A 16,618-nucleotide genomic window follows, 5' to 3' on the forward strand; every position below is an offset into this window, starting at 1 on the left:
CCTGATTACCAGCACAGAGGTGAGACTCATCAGAAAGGGGCGTGGCCTTCATAACCTGGTATTCTTCCTGATGGCTTAAAAACACGAGTACAGGCCTCACAGTTAGATTGAGGTGCAAATTCCAGTCCCTCTACTTACTGGCTTAGCTGTGTGACCTTGGACACATGGCTCAACCTCTGTGAGTCACCTTTCTCATGCTTAAAATGGCAGTAAATTACCTCTACCTGCCAGGGTTGTTGCAATGATCTGAGGAGGTGCTTTATGCAAAGCAGTTCATGTGCTCAGGGCAAACAGTGGAAAAACAAAACAGGAAATGCTTCTGTGTCTGTCTGTGCCTCCTACCTGCCACAGGAGAACTGCGGGTAGAATCTGTGTACCCTTCTCAGGACACCACAAATCCCAGTCACTTAGAGAGACAGAGACTGCCTACAAGGCTAGTCAACTCCCAACCACCCTTGCAGGAGTGGGAGAGAGTGGGAGTTTGTGAAGAGCAAACGCAGGAATTGGATGGGAAAATGGCTGGGTGGTTGTCTAGGGCTCGTGTGGAGTGACCCAGGACCCAGAAAGTCTCATCTCCCAAGGCTAGGCCTTGGAGGGCAGCAGGGCCAAGCATGCCACAGGCAAGAACACAGACTCTGGACCCAGACTGTTCAGGTTTAAACTTTGGCTCTGCTACTATTAGCTCTGCCTGGCTGGCAAACTCCTACTCATCCTTCAAGACCCAACTTAAACATCACCTCCCTGGGTCAAGTTGGTGATCTATTCCTCTGGGCCTTCAAAGGCTCCTGCCCATATACTCACCAAATACTTTATTTATTTATTTATTTTGAGACAGAGCCTCCCTCTGTCGCCCAGGCTGGCGTGCAGTGGCATGATTCGCTCACTGCAACCTCTGCCTCCCGGGTTCGAGTGATTCTCAGCCTCCTGAGTAGCTGGGACCACAGGCGCACGCCACCATGCCCAGCTAACTGTTTCATATTTTTAGTAGAGATGGAGTTTTGTCATGTTGGCCAGACTGGTCTCGAACTCCTAGCCTCAAGTGATCCACCCACCGCGGCCTCCCAAAGTTCTGGGATTACAGGTGTGAGCTACCGCCCCCGGCCAACCTCACCAAATACTATTCAGCAATTTACCTGCTAATTTGTCTATCTCTCCCACAGGCCTGGGAGCTCCTGGAAGGCACAGACGCTGCCATGCCTGGCACCGAAAATGTACTCAGCAAATGTTGCTTCAGTTTGAATTCCAACTTTTCCAGCCTTCTGAGTTTCCTTTCTCTCCCCATTAAATGCTTCCTATGCTAATCCTTCTTCCTCCTCCTGACTCAAGTCCTTTCCTTTCTGGGCCTTAAACTTCCACACCCTCTTCCTGGAAGGTCCCTATCCCCTCACCCCTGAGCTGATGCTGAACGCAGGCTGTACAGGAAGGCCTAAGATTAATTCCTTCACTTTTGCTGGCTGCAAAGGACTCTCGTGGAAGGTAAGGCGCTCAGAGTCCATGAGATTGGCTAGTCACAAGGACTACAACCAGCTGGGTAAAAGTCAGTTATGGAGGAAGCACAAGTTGGATTCAGCCAGGCGTGGTGGTTCACACCTGTCATCCCAAACTTTAGGGGTCAGAGGCAGGATGATCGCTTGAGCCCGAAGTTTGAGACCAGCCTAGGCAACATAGCGAGACCCTGTCTCTAAAAAAAAAATTAGGCCAGGCACGGTGGCTCACGCCTGTAATCCCAGCACTTTGGGAGGCCGAAGTGGGTGGATCGCCTGAAGTCAGGAGATCGAGACCATCCTGGCCAACATGCTGAAACCCCATCTCTACTAAAAATCCAAAAATTAGTCGAGCGTGGTGGTGCAGCACCTGTAGTCCCAGCTACTCGGGAGGCTGAGGCAGAGGAATCGCTAGAACCCAGGAGGTGAAGATTGCGGTGAGCTGAGATAGCGCCACTGCACTCCAGCCTGGCGACAAAGCAAGACTTTGTCTCAAAAAAAAAAAAAAAAAAATTAAAAACTTAGCCGGGCATGGTGGTGCACGCTTGTAGTCTCAGTTACTCAAGAGGCTGAGGTGGGAAGATCGCTTCAGTCTGCAAGGTTGAGGTTGCAATGAGCCATGCACAACAGTGCCATTGCATTCCAGCCTGGGTGATAGGCAGAATGAGACTTCGCTAAAAAAAAAAAAAGCAAAAAAAAAAAAAGCATGGACTCTGTAGCCAAAACTGCCCAGGTTCCACTCTAGCTCTGCCAATTACTGACTGAGAGGAGAGATACATTACCTCTCTGTGCCTCAGTTTTCCCACCTACAAAATGGGAATAATGATAATAAGTACCTCACAGGGTTGATGTGAAGATTAAGTAAACTCATAACATAAAATATTTAGCGCTATACCTGGCACATAGCAAACACTCAAGAAACGCTATTGTTATTACTGCTAAGACGGGTAAACACCGCGGATAGGAAAGAATGGAGGATTACTGAATAAAGCCCTAATGTAGCCAGAAGTTACTATTACGTCACTCCCACAAGGAAACATCAAACATCACCAGTCCCAGGAGCCTCCTCAGAAGCAACCTGCCAGCCTCGGGCTCGTCATTCTCTGATAGTATCAGGGCCATTTTGTCCCACTTTCCTCCATGGACTTCAGCTCACTAAGGGCAGTGTTACTGCACCCTCCCCCACCCCATCCTCAGCACCCAGTGGTGTGCAGCAGGGTTGTAGGAAATATCTGCCAGACAGACAAGCTTACGATGTGGTCCAAGTCCCCTCCCCTTTCTGGAGAGGCCTGCTGCACTGGGAAAGCAAGTCTCTAATGCCATAGTGTAAACCCCTAGAAAGCCCGCACCCCTTCCAATCCCAACCCTGCCAGACCCTGGGAATGCAGAGATGAAAAGGCAGGGGCTCTGCTCCAGCAGAACCCTGTCTAGTCATAAATCAGGTGACATTTATTAGGCACTTACTGTATTGCAGGCACTGATCCTGGCACTTTACAAGAATCTCGTCGCTTATTTAAACAACTCTCTAAGCTTGGCACTATCCTTATTCCCATTTTACTTATGCAGAAATAAAGGCTGAGAATTAAGTACTTTGCCTGAGGCTGCTCCAGTAAATGGCAGAGCTGGGATTCAAACCCAGGCAGGCTGGGCCGGAGCTTGAACTCTTGATCTGTGTTAGTCCAGGGGGAGGGGGGAAGAGGCAGGGAGACAGACAGGAGAGAGAGGGAAGGGAAGGGGAGGGGAGGGGAGGGGAGGGGAGGGGAGGGGAGGGGAGGGGGAGGGGGAGAAAGATTTCAGTCCAAGGTGACCCTGAGAGAAGGCAGTCAGGCAAGGAGTTAGAGGGAAGGGGGCTGTGGGAACACAGGATGGGGGTGGGGTGGGCGGATGGGGAAGTAAGTTTCTAAGAACAGCCATGGAAAGAGAAACAGAATCGGGACGTGTGTCAACACTGTTAAAATGTTAGTGCCATCTAATTCTTGGAGTCTAGCACCAGATATGCACCATGCATGCTCTGAGTGCTGCTCCTCTCACTGAATATTTGCAATCGTCCTGGGAGGGACTGTTATATCCTCACTTCACAGACGGAAAATCCAAGGCTCAGAGAGGAAGACAACGCCTGCTAAAAGTCCTTTGCTGCCGGGCGCGGTGGCTCAAGCCTGTAATCCCAGCACTTTGGGAGGCCGAGACGGGCGGATCACGAGGTCAGGAGATCGAGACCATCCTGGCTAACACGGTGAAACCCCATCTCTACTAAAAAATACAAAAAACTAGCCGGGCGAGGTGGCAGGCGCCTGTAGTCCCAGCTACTTGGGAGGCTGAGGTAGGAGAATGGCCTAAAACCTGGGAGGCGGAGCTTGCAGTGAGCTGAGATCCGGCCACTGCACCCCAGCCTGGGTGACAGAGCAAGACTCTGTCTCAAAAAAAAAAAAAAAAAAAAAAAAAAGTCCTTTGCGACAATTCAGTTGCAGATGCAGGGTTCAAGCTTAAGTTGATCCCATGGCTCTTGGTCTTAACTGAACAAACAGGTTCAGTCACACTGAACAAACAGGTATTGGTGGTGCGTGGTAGGCATCTGATGCAGAAGGTGGGGAGCTGCCCAGTTTTTCACCTGGGACCTGCACTTAGTGCCTGTCTATGCCTCCACCTCCCCCACCCCAATTTGGGCTGAAGGCAGACAGCACAGCTCCAGCCCACCAGAGCTGTGTGTGTGTGTGTGTGTGTGTGTGTGTGTGTGCGCGCGTGTGTGTCACTCGTGGCCTGGCTAAGGAGTCTCTCAAATATAATGGGGAAATAAAGCAAGCAGCAGAGAGATGGGCCAACCATGGCCCATTCTCATCTTCCATCCCTAACTGCATTCATCAAAAAACAGCACATGTGAGGGCCAGCACGCAGCCATTCTTTCTGGTGCTTTAGGACGTTAGGATGACAGAGCCACAGGCCGGGCGCGGTGGCTCACGCCCGTAATCCCAACTTCTTTGAGAGGCCGAGGCAGGCAAATTACTTGATGTCAGGAGTTTGAGACCAGCCTGGCCAACATGGTGAAACCCCATCTCTACTAAAAAATACAAAAATTAGCCAGACATGGTGGCACCTGCCTGTAATCTCAACTACTTGGGAGGCTGAGGCAGAAGAACTGCTTGAACCCAGGAGGTGGAGGTTGTAGTGAGCTGAGATCGTGCCACTGCACTCCAACCTGGGCAATAGAGCGAGACTCCGTCTCAAAAAATAAATAAATAAATAAAAGACAGAGCCACAAAGGTAATAACAGCTCCCACCTCCCAAGAGTCAACTCTGTGCACCGTCCTATGAGCTTTACAACCTGTCATAAATTATCAACCACTTTTCACAACACCACTGTGAGAATGGTGATACCATCATCTCATTTCATAGAGGAGAAAACCGAGGCTCAGAGATGGTCACTCACCAAAGGTCACCCAGCTGGGACTAAGTGACAGAGCTGGGACTACAACCCACATCTGTCTGGCTCCAAAACCTCCATACCTCCATGTCACCTAGAAAGAGTGCTGGATGAGGAGCCGGGAATCAGGGCCCAAGTCCTGCCTCTAACCTGCTGTATGGCCTCAGGTAAGTCTCTTTCCCTTTCTGAGCCTTAGTCTGCCCTGTGAGGAAGTTGGCCTAGATGACCTCCAAGTCCCACGTCCTGTGACTGTGAACTCTCATGCCCTCCTCTCTCTGGCTCACACCCACCACACCGGAAGCCCAACAGGATGCCGAGTAATCACCCACTGAACGCTCGGGGTGAAGGAAGATGAAATGCCGCTTTCTCATGGTCATCTTCCACCCCAGACCAGCCCAGGAAACAAGGAACCACAAAGCCACAGGATTCCCTCCAGCGTGGCCTTGTGAACAGCAGCCCCGGGGCAGAGGGGCTGGGCATCCCTTTGCGGCCATCTCTTCCTATGCCCTCACTTCTCGGCAAGGTGTGCGGAAGCGAGGGAGGCAGGCTCCAGCTCAATGCCCTCTGGCTCTGTTTCTCCGGGTCCCCAGGGACTGGGATGGTGGGAACTGGTCACTCGGGGAGAATCCCAAGCCCAGCCCGGAAGGCTGAGTTCAAGTGGAGGTTCAGACAGGTCTGTCCAGCTCCACGGGTAACTTCTGCCCACTGTGCTCTGCTGCCAGCGAGGTCTCGAAGCATCTGGGATCCCTGGCTACCTCTCTCCCATCCCTGAGGTAGCTGCCAAAATCCCAGATCCTGCAGAAACCTAAGCCTCCTCACCCTCAGGCCAGGCCCGCGCTCCTGCCTCCCTCCTGCCCCCTACAGTCCATGCTCTACACAGCAGCCAGGGTCTCTCCAAACAGAAACCAAACCCAGTTGCTCCTCAACGTGGGGTCCTCCAGTGGCTTCCCACCACTTTTAGAATGGAATGCTGACCCCTGCCCCACAGACAAGGCTATCCATGGCCTGCCCCTCCAGACCCACCTCTTCCTAGCCTTCCCTCTGCTCTCCACTGCCTCTGCCAGGCCACACCAGTGTTCACCCCCTACATGTGCCAAACTTGCTGGTCCGGCTGCTGGGAACTCTCAACTCCCCCGTCTTTGCCCGGCTGCCCCCTCCTCAACCTTCAGGTCCCAGCTCAGACGTCACCTCCTTTCCTGGTCACTCCTCTAGAGCAGCCCCCTCCCCTCACAGCCACTCTCCACCACATCACCGTGTTTTCTCTCCTTTCTTCTCTCAGAGTGATCCTTCTGGTGGGTGCCTTTCCCTGTCTGGTCTCCAGCTTCCTCCCCTGGAGTGCAGCTCCTTAGGGGCAGGCATGTGACTGCTCCATTCTCTTCTGTCCCAACGAGGCAGGGCCCCCTTTGGTCCTCAAAACCCTGAAGATGAGGACGCTGCAGCTCTGAGAGGCGGAGTGAGCTGCCCAAAGTCCCAGAGCCAGGGAGTAGCAGGATTCAGACCCGGGGCGACCTGATGCCAAGCCTCAGTGGGTGGGGCTCTCATGGCTGGGGGCCTACTCTGGAGGGCTCTCACCCGGGGGGACAGAGTCGCAGTGAGGCTCTTAGGGTGGGTACCAAGAATGAAGGGCCCACCAGCTTTCCCAAACGGTCCTTCTGCAAGCTACAGGCCAGTGGGGGCTCCTGCCTGGGGTGGGTGAGACCCTGGGGGTGAAGAGGCACCAAACACCAGGAGCAAAGGCCCCCAAATGAGGGAGACCACAGACACGGGGAGCAGGGGAAGCTTCGACCCACCCAGTACTTGACGGAAGAGGAAAGTGAGGACTAGGGAGGGGAAAGGACTAGACTGAGGTCACACAGCCAACCAGTGGGTCTCCAGGGCGGGGGGGCCCTGAGGGACAGCAGGTGAAGCCCAAAGCCCAGGGTCTGGGCAGAGTGCCAGCCCAGAGCTGCCAGGCCCTGGGGGCAGGGGCAGGGCCACAGAGTGAATCTGGGGCATTAAGACAAAGAAAGGACTCAAATTTCTTCCTTCTTTCAAAAAACAATTACTGGGACAGGCAGTGGCTCATACCTGTAATCCCAGCACCACGGAATGCTAAGGCGGGTGAATCACCTGAGCACAGGAACTCAATACCAGCCTTGGTAACATAGTGAGACCTTGTCTCTACAAAAAAAGGTATCAAAAAATTAGTTGGGTGTGGCGGTGCGCACCTGTGGTCCCAGCTACTCAGGCGGCTGAGGTGGAAAGATCACTTGAGCCCAGAAGTTCAGGGCTGCAGTGAGCTATGTTCATGCCACTGTACTCCAGCCTGGGTGACAGAGTGAGACACCCTGTCTCAAAAACAAAAAAACGAAAAACATTCACTGAGGCCGGGCGCGGTGGCTTACACCTGTAATCCCAGCACTTTGGGAGGACCAGGTGGGCAGATTACCTGAGGTCAGGAGTTCGAGACCACCCTGGCCCACATGGTGAAACACCATCTCTACTAAAAATACAAAAGATTAGCCAGCTGTGGCCGGGCCCAGTGGCTCACGCCTGTAGTAATCCCGGCACTTTGGGAGGCTGAGGTGGGCGGGTCACGAGGTCAGGGGATAGAGACCATCCTGGCTAAGACGGTTGAAACCCTGTATCAACTAAAAATACAAAAAATTAGCCAGGCGTGGTGGTGGGCGCCTGTAGTCCCAGCTACTCTGGAGGCTGAGGCAGGAGAATGGTGTGAACCTGGGAGGCGGAGCTTGCAGTGAGCTGAGATCGCTCCACGGCACTCCAGCCTGGGTGACAGAGTAAGACTCTGTCTCAAAAAAAAAAAAAAAAAAAAAAAAAATTGCCAGGTGTTGTGGCTGGCGCCTGTAATCCCGGCTACTCGGGAGGCTAAGGCAGGGGCAGGAGAATCGCTTGAACCCGGGAGGCGGAGGTTGCAGTGAGCCGAGATTGCGCCATTGCACTCCAGCCTGGGCAACGAGAGTGAAACTCCGTCTCAAAAAAACAACAACAAAAAAAGAAAGTTAAACATGTATTGCCCCTCTGACCCAGAAGTTACATTCCTAAGTATGTGCCCCAAAGAAACGAGTGCTCAGGTCTGCAAAGAGATACATACGAGAATGTCACAGCAGCCTCAGGCTGGAATCAATCCAAATGTCAGTCACGGACATTTACACGTACATCCACCCAATGTGGCACGACTCAGCCTAAAAAGGAGCAGATACTGCTACAGGCGACACGGACAAACCTCGAACATTCCGTGCTGTCCAAAGCTGAAGAAAACCAGGCACAGAAGAGCACACATGAATGAACCCACACAGAGAAAGCTCAAAACCAGGCCAAACTAGAGGGCAGTGGCCACCTGCTGCAGGGGACTGATGGAGGAGGCACACAGGAACTGTGGGAATGGTTCATGCTTTGGTCCAGGTAGTGTGCAGGTGTGCGCATTTGTAAACCGTGAGCCGTACAAGATGTGCATACGTTACTGAAGTAAATTATACTATACCACAATTTTTAGAAACACAATCTCTGCCCTCACAAGGTCCAGTCTGGCATCCAGTGTCATCATAACAGTCATGACAATAACAGCAGGTGACACCGACTGAGTCCCCTGTAGGTGCCAGCCCTCATCTGGGCTACTCTGAAACAGGATCTGATTGAGCGCTTCTAACTACTGTGTAAAATACTGCCCCAGAAGCTCCATATTAGAGACAGGAAAATAAAGCTTGGAGAGGTGACACACACTGTCCAAGGTGACAATGCAAAAAGTGAGGATGCCATGTTTGATCCTGGGCCCATCAGTCTCCAAGGCCCACTCCTGCTGCACGGGCAGACCCCGCCTCCCTGCCCTCTCCTCCCCACACTGCCTGCTCAGATATAGCACCTGAAGGCAGCCAGTCCTCACCCCTCGCCCCCTCCTCTCCAGTGCTGGGAGGAACAGCTCATGTGTGTAATGGACTCAGAGCTTCTGTGAAAGAACTGCTGAGGAAATGGGTCCTTCCTTCCCCTTCCGCCCCCTCTGCCCTCCCTCATCCCTTTCATGGTCACGTATCTCTGAGGACATTTCAGCCCTGGACCTCTGCCCAATAAGAAGGAACTCCAATGGCCAGGCAGCTGGGGGTGTGTGTGGTGTTGACCAAGGAGCTTTCTCAGCCCCTGGACACCCTAGCCCAGCCTGCGGCCTCTCAGAGGACCAGGAGGACATGAGGTTAGAGTCAACACCCTTGGTTCCAGTTTCCAAGTGACGCAACCCAGTGTCTGGATTCAGCGAATCATAAAATGTTTATCTGGAATCACAACCAACACCATGACCATTTAATCAAACCTTATCCTGTGCCAAGTGCTGCAAACATAGCTCATGAATGCTCACCAACAAACAAAATGGGTACCGACTGCTAGGCTCTCATTTTACAGAGGAAAACTGGAGCTCAAAGGGGTTAGGTGCCTTGCCCCAAGTCTCATGGTGAGGAAGTAGTGGGGCTGGGATTCAAACCCAGATTTGCACAACTTTGAGTCTATCCTCTGAACGAGAGTATTATACTTGTCATCCCACATGTCATTACTGAAGACAGCCCTGGAGTCAGTCTGCTCCAGCCATGTCATTTCACAGATGGGAAGACTGAGGCCCAGGAAGGGAGACTGCAGTTCGGGAACACAAGAAGGATTAGTGGCAAAGCCTGGGCTGGAAGCCACCCTGGCCTTGCTTTCAATGACCAGATCAGAGCCTGGGAGCAGGCCACGTGCAGTTGGATGGGCAGCTAGAGGGAGTAAGGCAGGGAGGTGGGAAGCTCTGGTTCCAGGCAGAGGTAAATATTGACATGACTGTGTTTACTCTGTAACCTAACTCCGCCTGGCTGCCACCCCAGGCCCACCCTCCTGCCTTCCCAGCCAAGGGGGGAAGGGAATTTGTGGGAGGAGGATGGGGAGAGGTTTCTGGGCCAGGGGCTGCTCCAACTGCTTAGAGGGCTATGTGGTCAGAAAGGCTGGGACACCAGGTGTTGCGGGTGGGGGGTACCGGAGACCCAGGCCAGGAGACCAGGTGTTGCCAGATAGGGAGGGGCTGTTAGCTGAGCTGGGGAGCTGGGGAGCTGGGGATCTGGGTGTGGGGGGGCGGGGAGCTGGGCTGGGAGTCACAAGGCCTGAGTTCAAGTTCTAGTTCTGCCACTAATTGGCAGTGGGAATCCAAGAACAGTCAGGGAATGGGGAAGAAAAGGTCTAACTGTCAAGTGCCGTGCAAAGGTGAACAATAAATAACCAGCATTTTAGCCTGGCCAGTGTCCAGCCCCAATTAGCTCTCAATGCCTTTGGCTACTGGCTCAACCGTCCTATCCCTGTCCCAGCGGGCTTTCCCAGGAAGGCCAAGTTTCTGCCAAATTGAGTGGTAGCTTGGGACTGCAGCCATAATCTAGAGGAATCGGGGAGCCACTGTCTTGCTCCCATCCCTAGTTCCCTAAGTGACCTTTGAGCCTCAGCTTTTACAACTCTGAAATAAGGCTCGCTCTCCTCCCTGGGGTTGGTGTGGAGAGCAGAGATTCCATTTAAGTGCCAGGCACATAGTAGATGCTCATTTTGTCTCTCAGTCTTCCCACGTGTAAAACAGGGGCCTTGAAGTAGGTGGTTCCTAATCCCCTTTTCATACAAGTGCTCTACGGTCTTTAGAAGGCCCAGAAGCCAGGCCCCCCTCCCTGATGTTAGACCCCCACCAAGCTGATTTCCTGAACGTTCTCCAGAAACTTGCTCCCCTGTTTACATCTTCCCCCAGGAAGTCCGAAGGGGCCGTGTTGGGAGGAGGGAGCCATTCCTAGGCTTGTCAGCCTACCAAGACAGGCCTGGGGCATCCCAGCCACCCTGCCCTCAGGGGCCCAAGGAAAGGGCAGGCCTCCAGCCCTGGACTCCCAGTGCCACCCTGACAGTGGGGTTCTGCCAGCACTGGTTGTTCATTAAACTGTGCCCCTCAGACTATTAACTCTTCAAGGACGGGTAAACCGCCCCTCCTCATTTTTATGCGTCCAAAGCTCGGTGTCTAAGAAACACTCCACCAAGTTTTGCCATCTCTTCTGGGAAGGCTTCCCTGATACACACCTATGGCCAGGATGACTCGGGAGCTGCATCCCCAGGTTGGCACGTAGCATTTTCTACCTCATTTCAGAGCGATTTGGGAACTTGTTCTTTCTCCTCTATTAAAGGGTCTGGAGACCAGGGCCCTTGGCTGATTATCTGCCTGGAAGGATGAGGGGAAAGGTCAATGAGTGTAGGAGAAGGGACTGTGTGGGACCTCTGGGGCCACAGCCTCCTTCTGTCTTCGCTGCCTGCTCTGGGCAGCATGCCGGGAGTGTGGTTTGGGCTAGAGGAGGACTGGATGGTGCCCGCAGCACCACCTTTCCCCCAGGGTCACTCCAGTTCCCTCCTCACTGGTTTCCCAGCCTTCAGCCTCACCCCTTCTACTCACTTGCCACAAAGCAGCCTGTGACCATCTCAGAATGCAAATCCGACCATGTCACTCCCCTGACTCTAAACTGCTCAGTAGGCCAGGTGTGGTGGCTCACACCTGTAATCCCAGCACTGTGGGAGGTCGAGGCGGCTGGATCACTTGAGGTCAGGAGTTCAAGACCAGCCTGGGCAACATGGCGAAACTCGGTGTCTACTAAAAAAATACCAAAGGTAGTCGGGCATGGTGGCGCGCCTATAATCCCAGCTACTTGGGAGACTGAGGAGAATCACTTGAACCGGGGAGGCAGAGGTTACAGTGAGCTGAGATCGCGCCACTGCACTCCAGCCTGGGTGACAGAGCGAGACTGTGTCTCAATCAATCAATCAATCAATCAATCAATAAAATTTAAAAAATAAACTCCTGAGTGGCTCCCCACTGCCCCGAGGATTGGGCGCCAGGTCCTTCATATTACCATCCCTGAGTGTACCCTCCGGGGCCACCTCCTAAGCATAGTCCTCTGCGCTCCAGATGAACCATCCGTGAAGGTACAGCGGTCTGTACTCTGGCGCATTCTGCTCCCTCCACACCCCGCCCCCCAACACTCTTCCCAGTCCCACTCACTCTACATTATGGCTTTAATGCCATGTGTTCAGGGAGCCTTTTCTGATCCTCAGGTCAGGTTCCCGGTCCACTCCCACAGCCCCCCGCGTGTCTCCTTGGCAACAGTAATTGCGCTTGTAATTTCCTGCTCTGCATCTGTCTGCCTGCCTGTCCATCAGACTGTGGGAGAGAAAGACCTATAGTCTCACTCACACTGACCACAGCCCCCATGCTTCGCGTTGTGCCGAGCAGACTTGTTTGGTGAGTGAATGAATGAAGGAATGAATGAAGCCCTTTGACTATGGCCGGGGGCTTACCCAGTCAATTGGAGAGAAAAAAATTGAGCAAAACCACAAAAAATTGTAAACATTTGCTCATGGTTCCTCTCTCACCGTAGACGTGAAAGTGTGGACTTGGCCAAGCTGGCTTTCTGGGCTAATGCCCAGAACATTCTGCCAAGCCCACCCTGTAGCCCTCTCATGCCTCAAATCCTGTTCTTCCCTTGGCCTCCCCAACTCTGCAGGGAAAACAATGTATTTATTCTTTAACAAAAGGTAATAACATCCTTGCTTACCAAAAGAGTGTAGCAATGCAAGGAGGCCTCAGTAGCCCAGTTACCAGCAGGGGCACAGGCTGCCCAGGGTAAAGTACGCACAGTGCCCTGGGAGCCGCGTCTGGAGTGGCTGAGAGGCATCAGAGTGATGTGGGGGCATGTGGTTAGTCTCCTAGCTTCAAATAGTAACACTTCTCACTACTTTTTTTTTTTTTAAAGATAGGGTCTCACTATGTTGCCCTGGTTGATCTTGAACTCCTGGCCTCAAGTGATCCTCCTGCCTCGCCCCCGAAAAATGCTGGGATTACAAGCGTGAGCCACCGCCCCCGGGCTCCCGCACATTCTTAATAGTTCCCACAGTGTTTCCACATCCGTTGGATCCTCACAATATCTTGAGAAGTGGAGCAAATCTGCCCCACTTTGTAGGAAAGGGGGCACAGAGTGGGGGAATGGCTGACCCAAGGTCACACAGAAAGCTGATAGTACATGAGGATTCAAACCTGAACCCTGGGTCCTCAACTGCTGTATAGTAAAGAGCATTCTTAACCCACAGCGGTAGCCTCAACTCAGCCCCAGCTTGGAATGTGAAGGAACATTCTCAAGGTGCCACAACTACAGATGGGGGATGATGGGTTGGGCTTCCTTCTCCAAACTGTTTGCCAGGTTAACCCTCCAAAAGTCAAGGAGGTTTGTGCCTGCTCTGGTACTCTCTTGCTCTGTGACCCTGGGCAACCTCCTTCACCTCTCTGTGCCTGCTGCAGGGTAGTCTGAATACAACTGGAGGCAGGAGATACAAAAAGCCTCCTCGGAACCCTCGGCCCACGGCCTGCACTGGGAGTAGGCAGGGGAGAGGGTCCATCCGAGGCCTTGGAGAACAGAGGCCTTTAAGAACAGCACTGACTCCCTGCCAAGGGGTCAGAGATGTGGGTGGGGAGCTGGGGACCATCGGGGAGATTCAGCCAGGCACAACAGGAAACACATCACACAGACACAGACACACACACATAGATACACACACAGACACATACACACACACCCTGCAAACACGCCCCATTAGGAACCCAGGGGCCAGGGACAATTTGGCCACACTGCAAAGAAAGGAGTGCTGGATTTGTTTAAAAGCTGCGGAGCAGGAGATCCAGGGAATAAACACTTGATCAGTCCCGAATCACCCCGGCCTCAGGAATGACAGCACGGGAACCAATGTTTAGAGGAAATTAAAACTACAGGAGCCAGGGAGGCCTGACATCAGCCTCCACCCCATGCATGCACAACCGGTTAACAATCCACCGTGGACTTCCTCAGCCTCGCACTCTCTGGCCCCAGCAACCTTTCCGCCCTCTTTCTCTTCTCTTTCCTGGTCCTTCCATAGCCAGGTGCCAGCCCAGCCCCATTCTGGGCTTTCTAGGAGCCTGTCCTGTGCACTCACACCTTTGCTCCTCTGTCACACAGGTCGCCCTCCCGGGATATCCCTTCCAGTTCAGATGTCACCTGCTCCATGAAGCTTTCTCTCATCTCTCCAGCCTGGAGAGAGCCCTGCTTGGCATATTTCTACCTCTCCAAGGGCGTGCCAAAGAGCCTGAGGACCAGTGCAGACATTTATGGCCTGGTGGACGCTCCCTTAACACTGTTTATTCGGTCAATTCTTTCCTCCCTCACACGGGGTTTGGCTTAGAGTAAGGTTCAACACATCCTGGCTGAATGACAGACGAAAGTATCACGGTCTCCTCCCTACAACGTGACAAACTTTCATCCTTCTTTCAGACCAGCAAATAGGTGGCCTCTGTCCCTGTGCTGGAAGAGCCAGCACCTAGCCCTGGACAGATAGATGACGGGCCTTTGTTCTTGGATTCCAGAGACATCCCCCAGGCAAAGAGGTTAGATGTTAGGTAGAACTTCCCAGTGTGGGTTCAAGGTTGAAAAAGAAGGGAAAACTAAGCAGTACTGAAGCAAAATACTCTCACTTGGGTTATCTCACCCTTCGGAAATAAGCGTTATCATCTCGTCTTGCAGATGAGGAAACTGAAACTCAAGGGTGATGCTTCAACTAGACCAAAGTCCCTGTGGGGAAGGGGAGGGGATGGGGCTCAAACACAAACTGGTTTGATGCCAAAGCCTGGGCTCTTCACAATGGGCTGGTGGGCTTCTTGGGTTGTAAGGATCTATAAAGTGTCACCAAAGCAGAGTGAGGGGACCTCTTTCTTTTTTTGGTGGTTTTTAAGGAAGAAAAAATTTTCTTTATGAGTAACTAAGGGTGGGCTTAGAGGCAGAGGGGATCGATCATACAACCTCAAAGTCTCACGGCCTTTTAGTGCCCATACACTGAGACTTTAAATCCAGTGCTGGTCCACAGATAGTGCACTTCCTGTCACGGAAACGTCTAGGCAGGGCATTACAGCGGAGATTCCTAATGGAGGAGGTAGGTTGAGTCCCAGGTGGTCTCTAAGCACCTTCAGGTATAGAACTAAGCCATAATTCCACTGCTTCTGACTCTAGTGAGGCAACTGGTGGTGCCTAAGTGAGGAAGACCCTAGCTGGGTGAGAAGAGAGAGGCCTTGGAAGGGAGAGATGGGGGGGGGTTGTAAGGGGACTCCAGCTCTGGGCAGAGCAGGGGTTGGGAACCACTGTGGGACTCTTCAGCTTTACAGGGGGTCCCGTCCTGCTCCCATCCAGGCGCCCTCGGGCTTGGCAGCATCATCACAGAGAAGAGGAGGTGGCTGGATCACAGGTACTGGCAGCCACCGTCCCAGGCATATGCCCTCCTCAGCCCTATATGGTGACTTGGACCCACTTCACAGGGCACAGAACAGAACTAGGAGAGGGAATCAGAGTGGCTGGTCCATGGGGAAAGAAGCCAAAGAGAAGTAGATGGCTCCCTCCCCGTGACGGAGAGGCCAGCACCCTGCCCTGGACAAGTGGACAAAGGGCCTTTGCTCTTGGGGTCCAGGGACAATGCGCCTCCCAACAGCCCCCCAGGGAGCCCAGCTTGGATCAAATGAATTTCTCTTCTGGGACTTCAGAGAGCCCCATGAAACGCCCCTCCCCAGTTCCCCTTCTCCCCGGTACCCCTGCCTATCGCAGTCAGCACTTGGCCTCAGCAAGTCCTTTCTCTGAGGACCCATCCACCGAGAGATGCTGGGGAGACCGGATCGCTGGGTGCAGGGCCCCCGAGTGTTCCCTGGTCTCTGACAGCACCGACCTAGCTGTCCCGCCACCACCTACACCCCTTAGGCCACAGCTGGATCAGCAGTCCCAGAGGGCCGCAACGTAGCCCTCCGAATGCGCCGGGAGTGGCCACCCACGGTGCCCCAAGGCGAGCCCCAGACCGACCTCAGTGTCCCGGGACGCTCAGGTCCAGCTGCATCCAGGCACCTCGGAATCGCCGCCACCCGCGAGCCCGACCCAGCCCGGCTGCCCTGGGTCTCCAAGCCAAGCCGAGTCCAGGGACTTCAGAACAACCCAAACCAGACCGCAGCAACCGTCCCCAAAGCGAGTCGGGGACCCCAAGCCCCCCACATCCGGCCGGGACCAGAACCAAGCTCGGCGCGGCCGCCCCCGACGGGACCGAGCGCAGCGCCGACTGGAGAGCCGCGCTCTGCCCAGGCGCCCCCCGACTGCACGCCTTCCGAGGGCCGGGCGGGGGCTGCCGCTGCAGCCGGCGCCCAGCCCCCCGCGAGTCAGGGCGGCCCCGGGTGCCACCCGCGGCGCCGCTGCCCGGGACCGTCGAGGCTGGGTTGGACCAGACCAGACCTCCGGACGCGGCACTCACCATAGCTCGCGTGCTCCTCCCCGGCTCCGCGCCGCTCCCCGTGCCCGGCCCCCGATTCCCAGCTCCGGACTCCCGGCTCCCAGCCCCGCTGCTCGGACAGCTCTGCTGCCTGGCCCCGGCGGCGCGCTCGGCTCCAGCGGGCGAGCTCGCGGCTTCGGCGCCGAGTCCCGGGGGGGCGGGGCCGCCGCGGGGCCAATGGCAGGGCGCGGGGCCGGGGCCTGGGTGGCGCAGCCAATCACAGCCGGAGGCCGCACTCCCCGCGCCCGCGCGGGCCCTTAACCCTTGGCGCGCTGGGAGCCGGCTGCCCGGGCTGCGCCGGGACCCTGGAGGGCAGGCGCAGGCGGGAGCTGTGGCTTCGGGGTGCGGGGTCCGGACCTTGCCGAGA

General features: G+C 54.4%; 1 protein-coding gene across 1 annotated transcript in view; it reads right to left on the bottom strand.

Moving 5' to 3' along the window:
• The window catches only part of ECE1 (endothelin converting enzyme 1), a 132,494-nt gene extending 116,101 nt beyond the window's left edge, over positions 1-16,393 (bottom strand). Inside the window, exon 1 of the mRNA XM_050790779.1 lies at positions 16,234-16,393. Coding sequence (XP_050646736.1) covers positions 16,234-16,236 — 3 coding nt within the window. The 5' untranslated portion in view covers positions 16,237-16,393. The remainder of the gene's footprint in view (positions 1-16,233) is intronic.
• Positions 16,394-16,618: the final 225 nt, after the last annotated feature.

Source organism: Macaca thibetana, chromosome 1 (assembly GCF_024542745.1).
Source record: "Macaca thibetana thibetana isolate TM-01 chromosome 1, ASM2454274v1, whole genome shotgun sequence".
NCBI lineage: Eukaryota > Metazoa > Chordata > Mammalia > Primates > Cercopithecidae > Macaca > Macaca thibetana.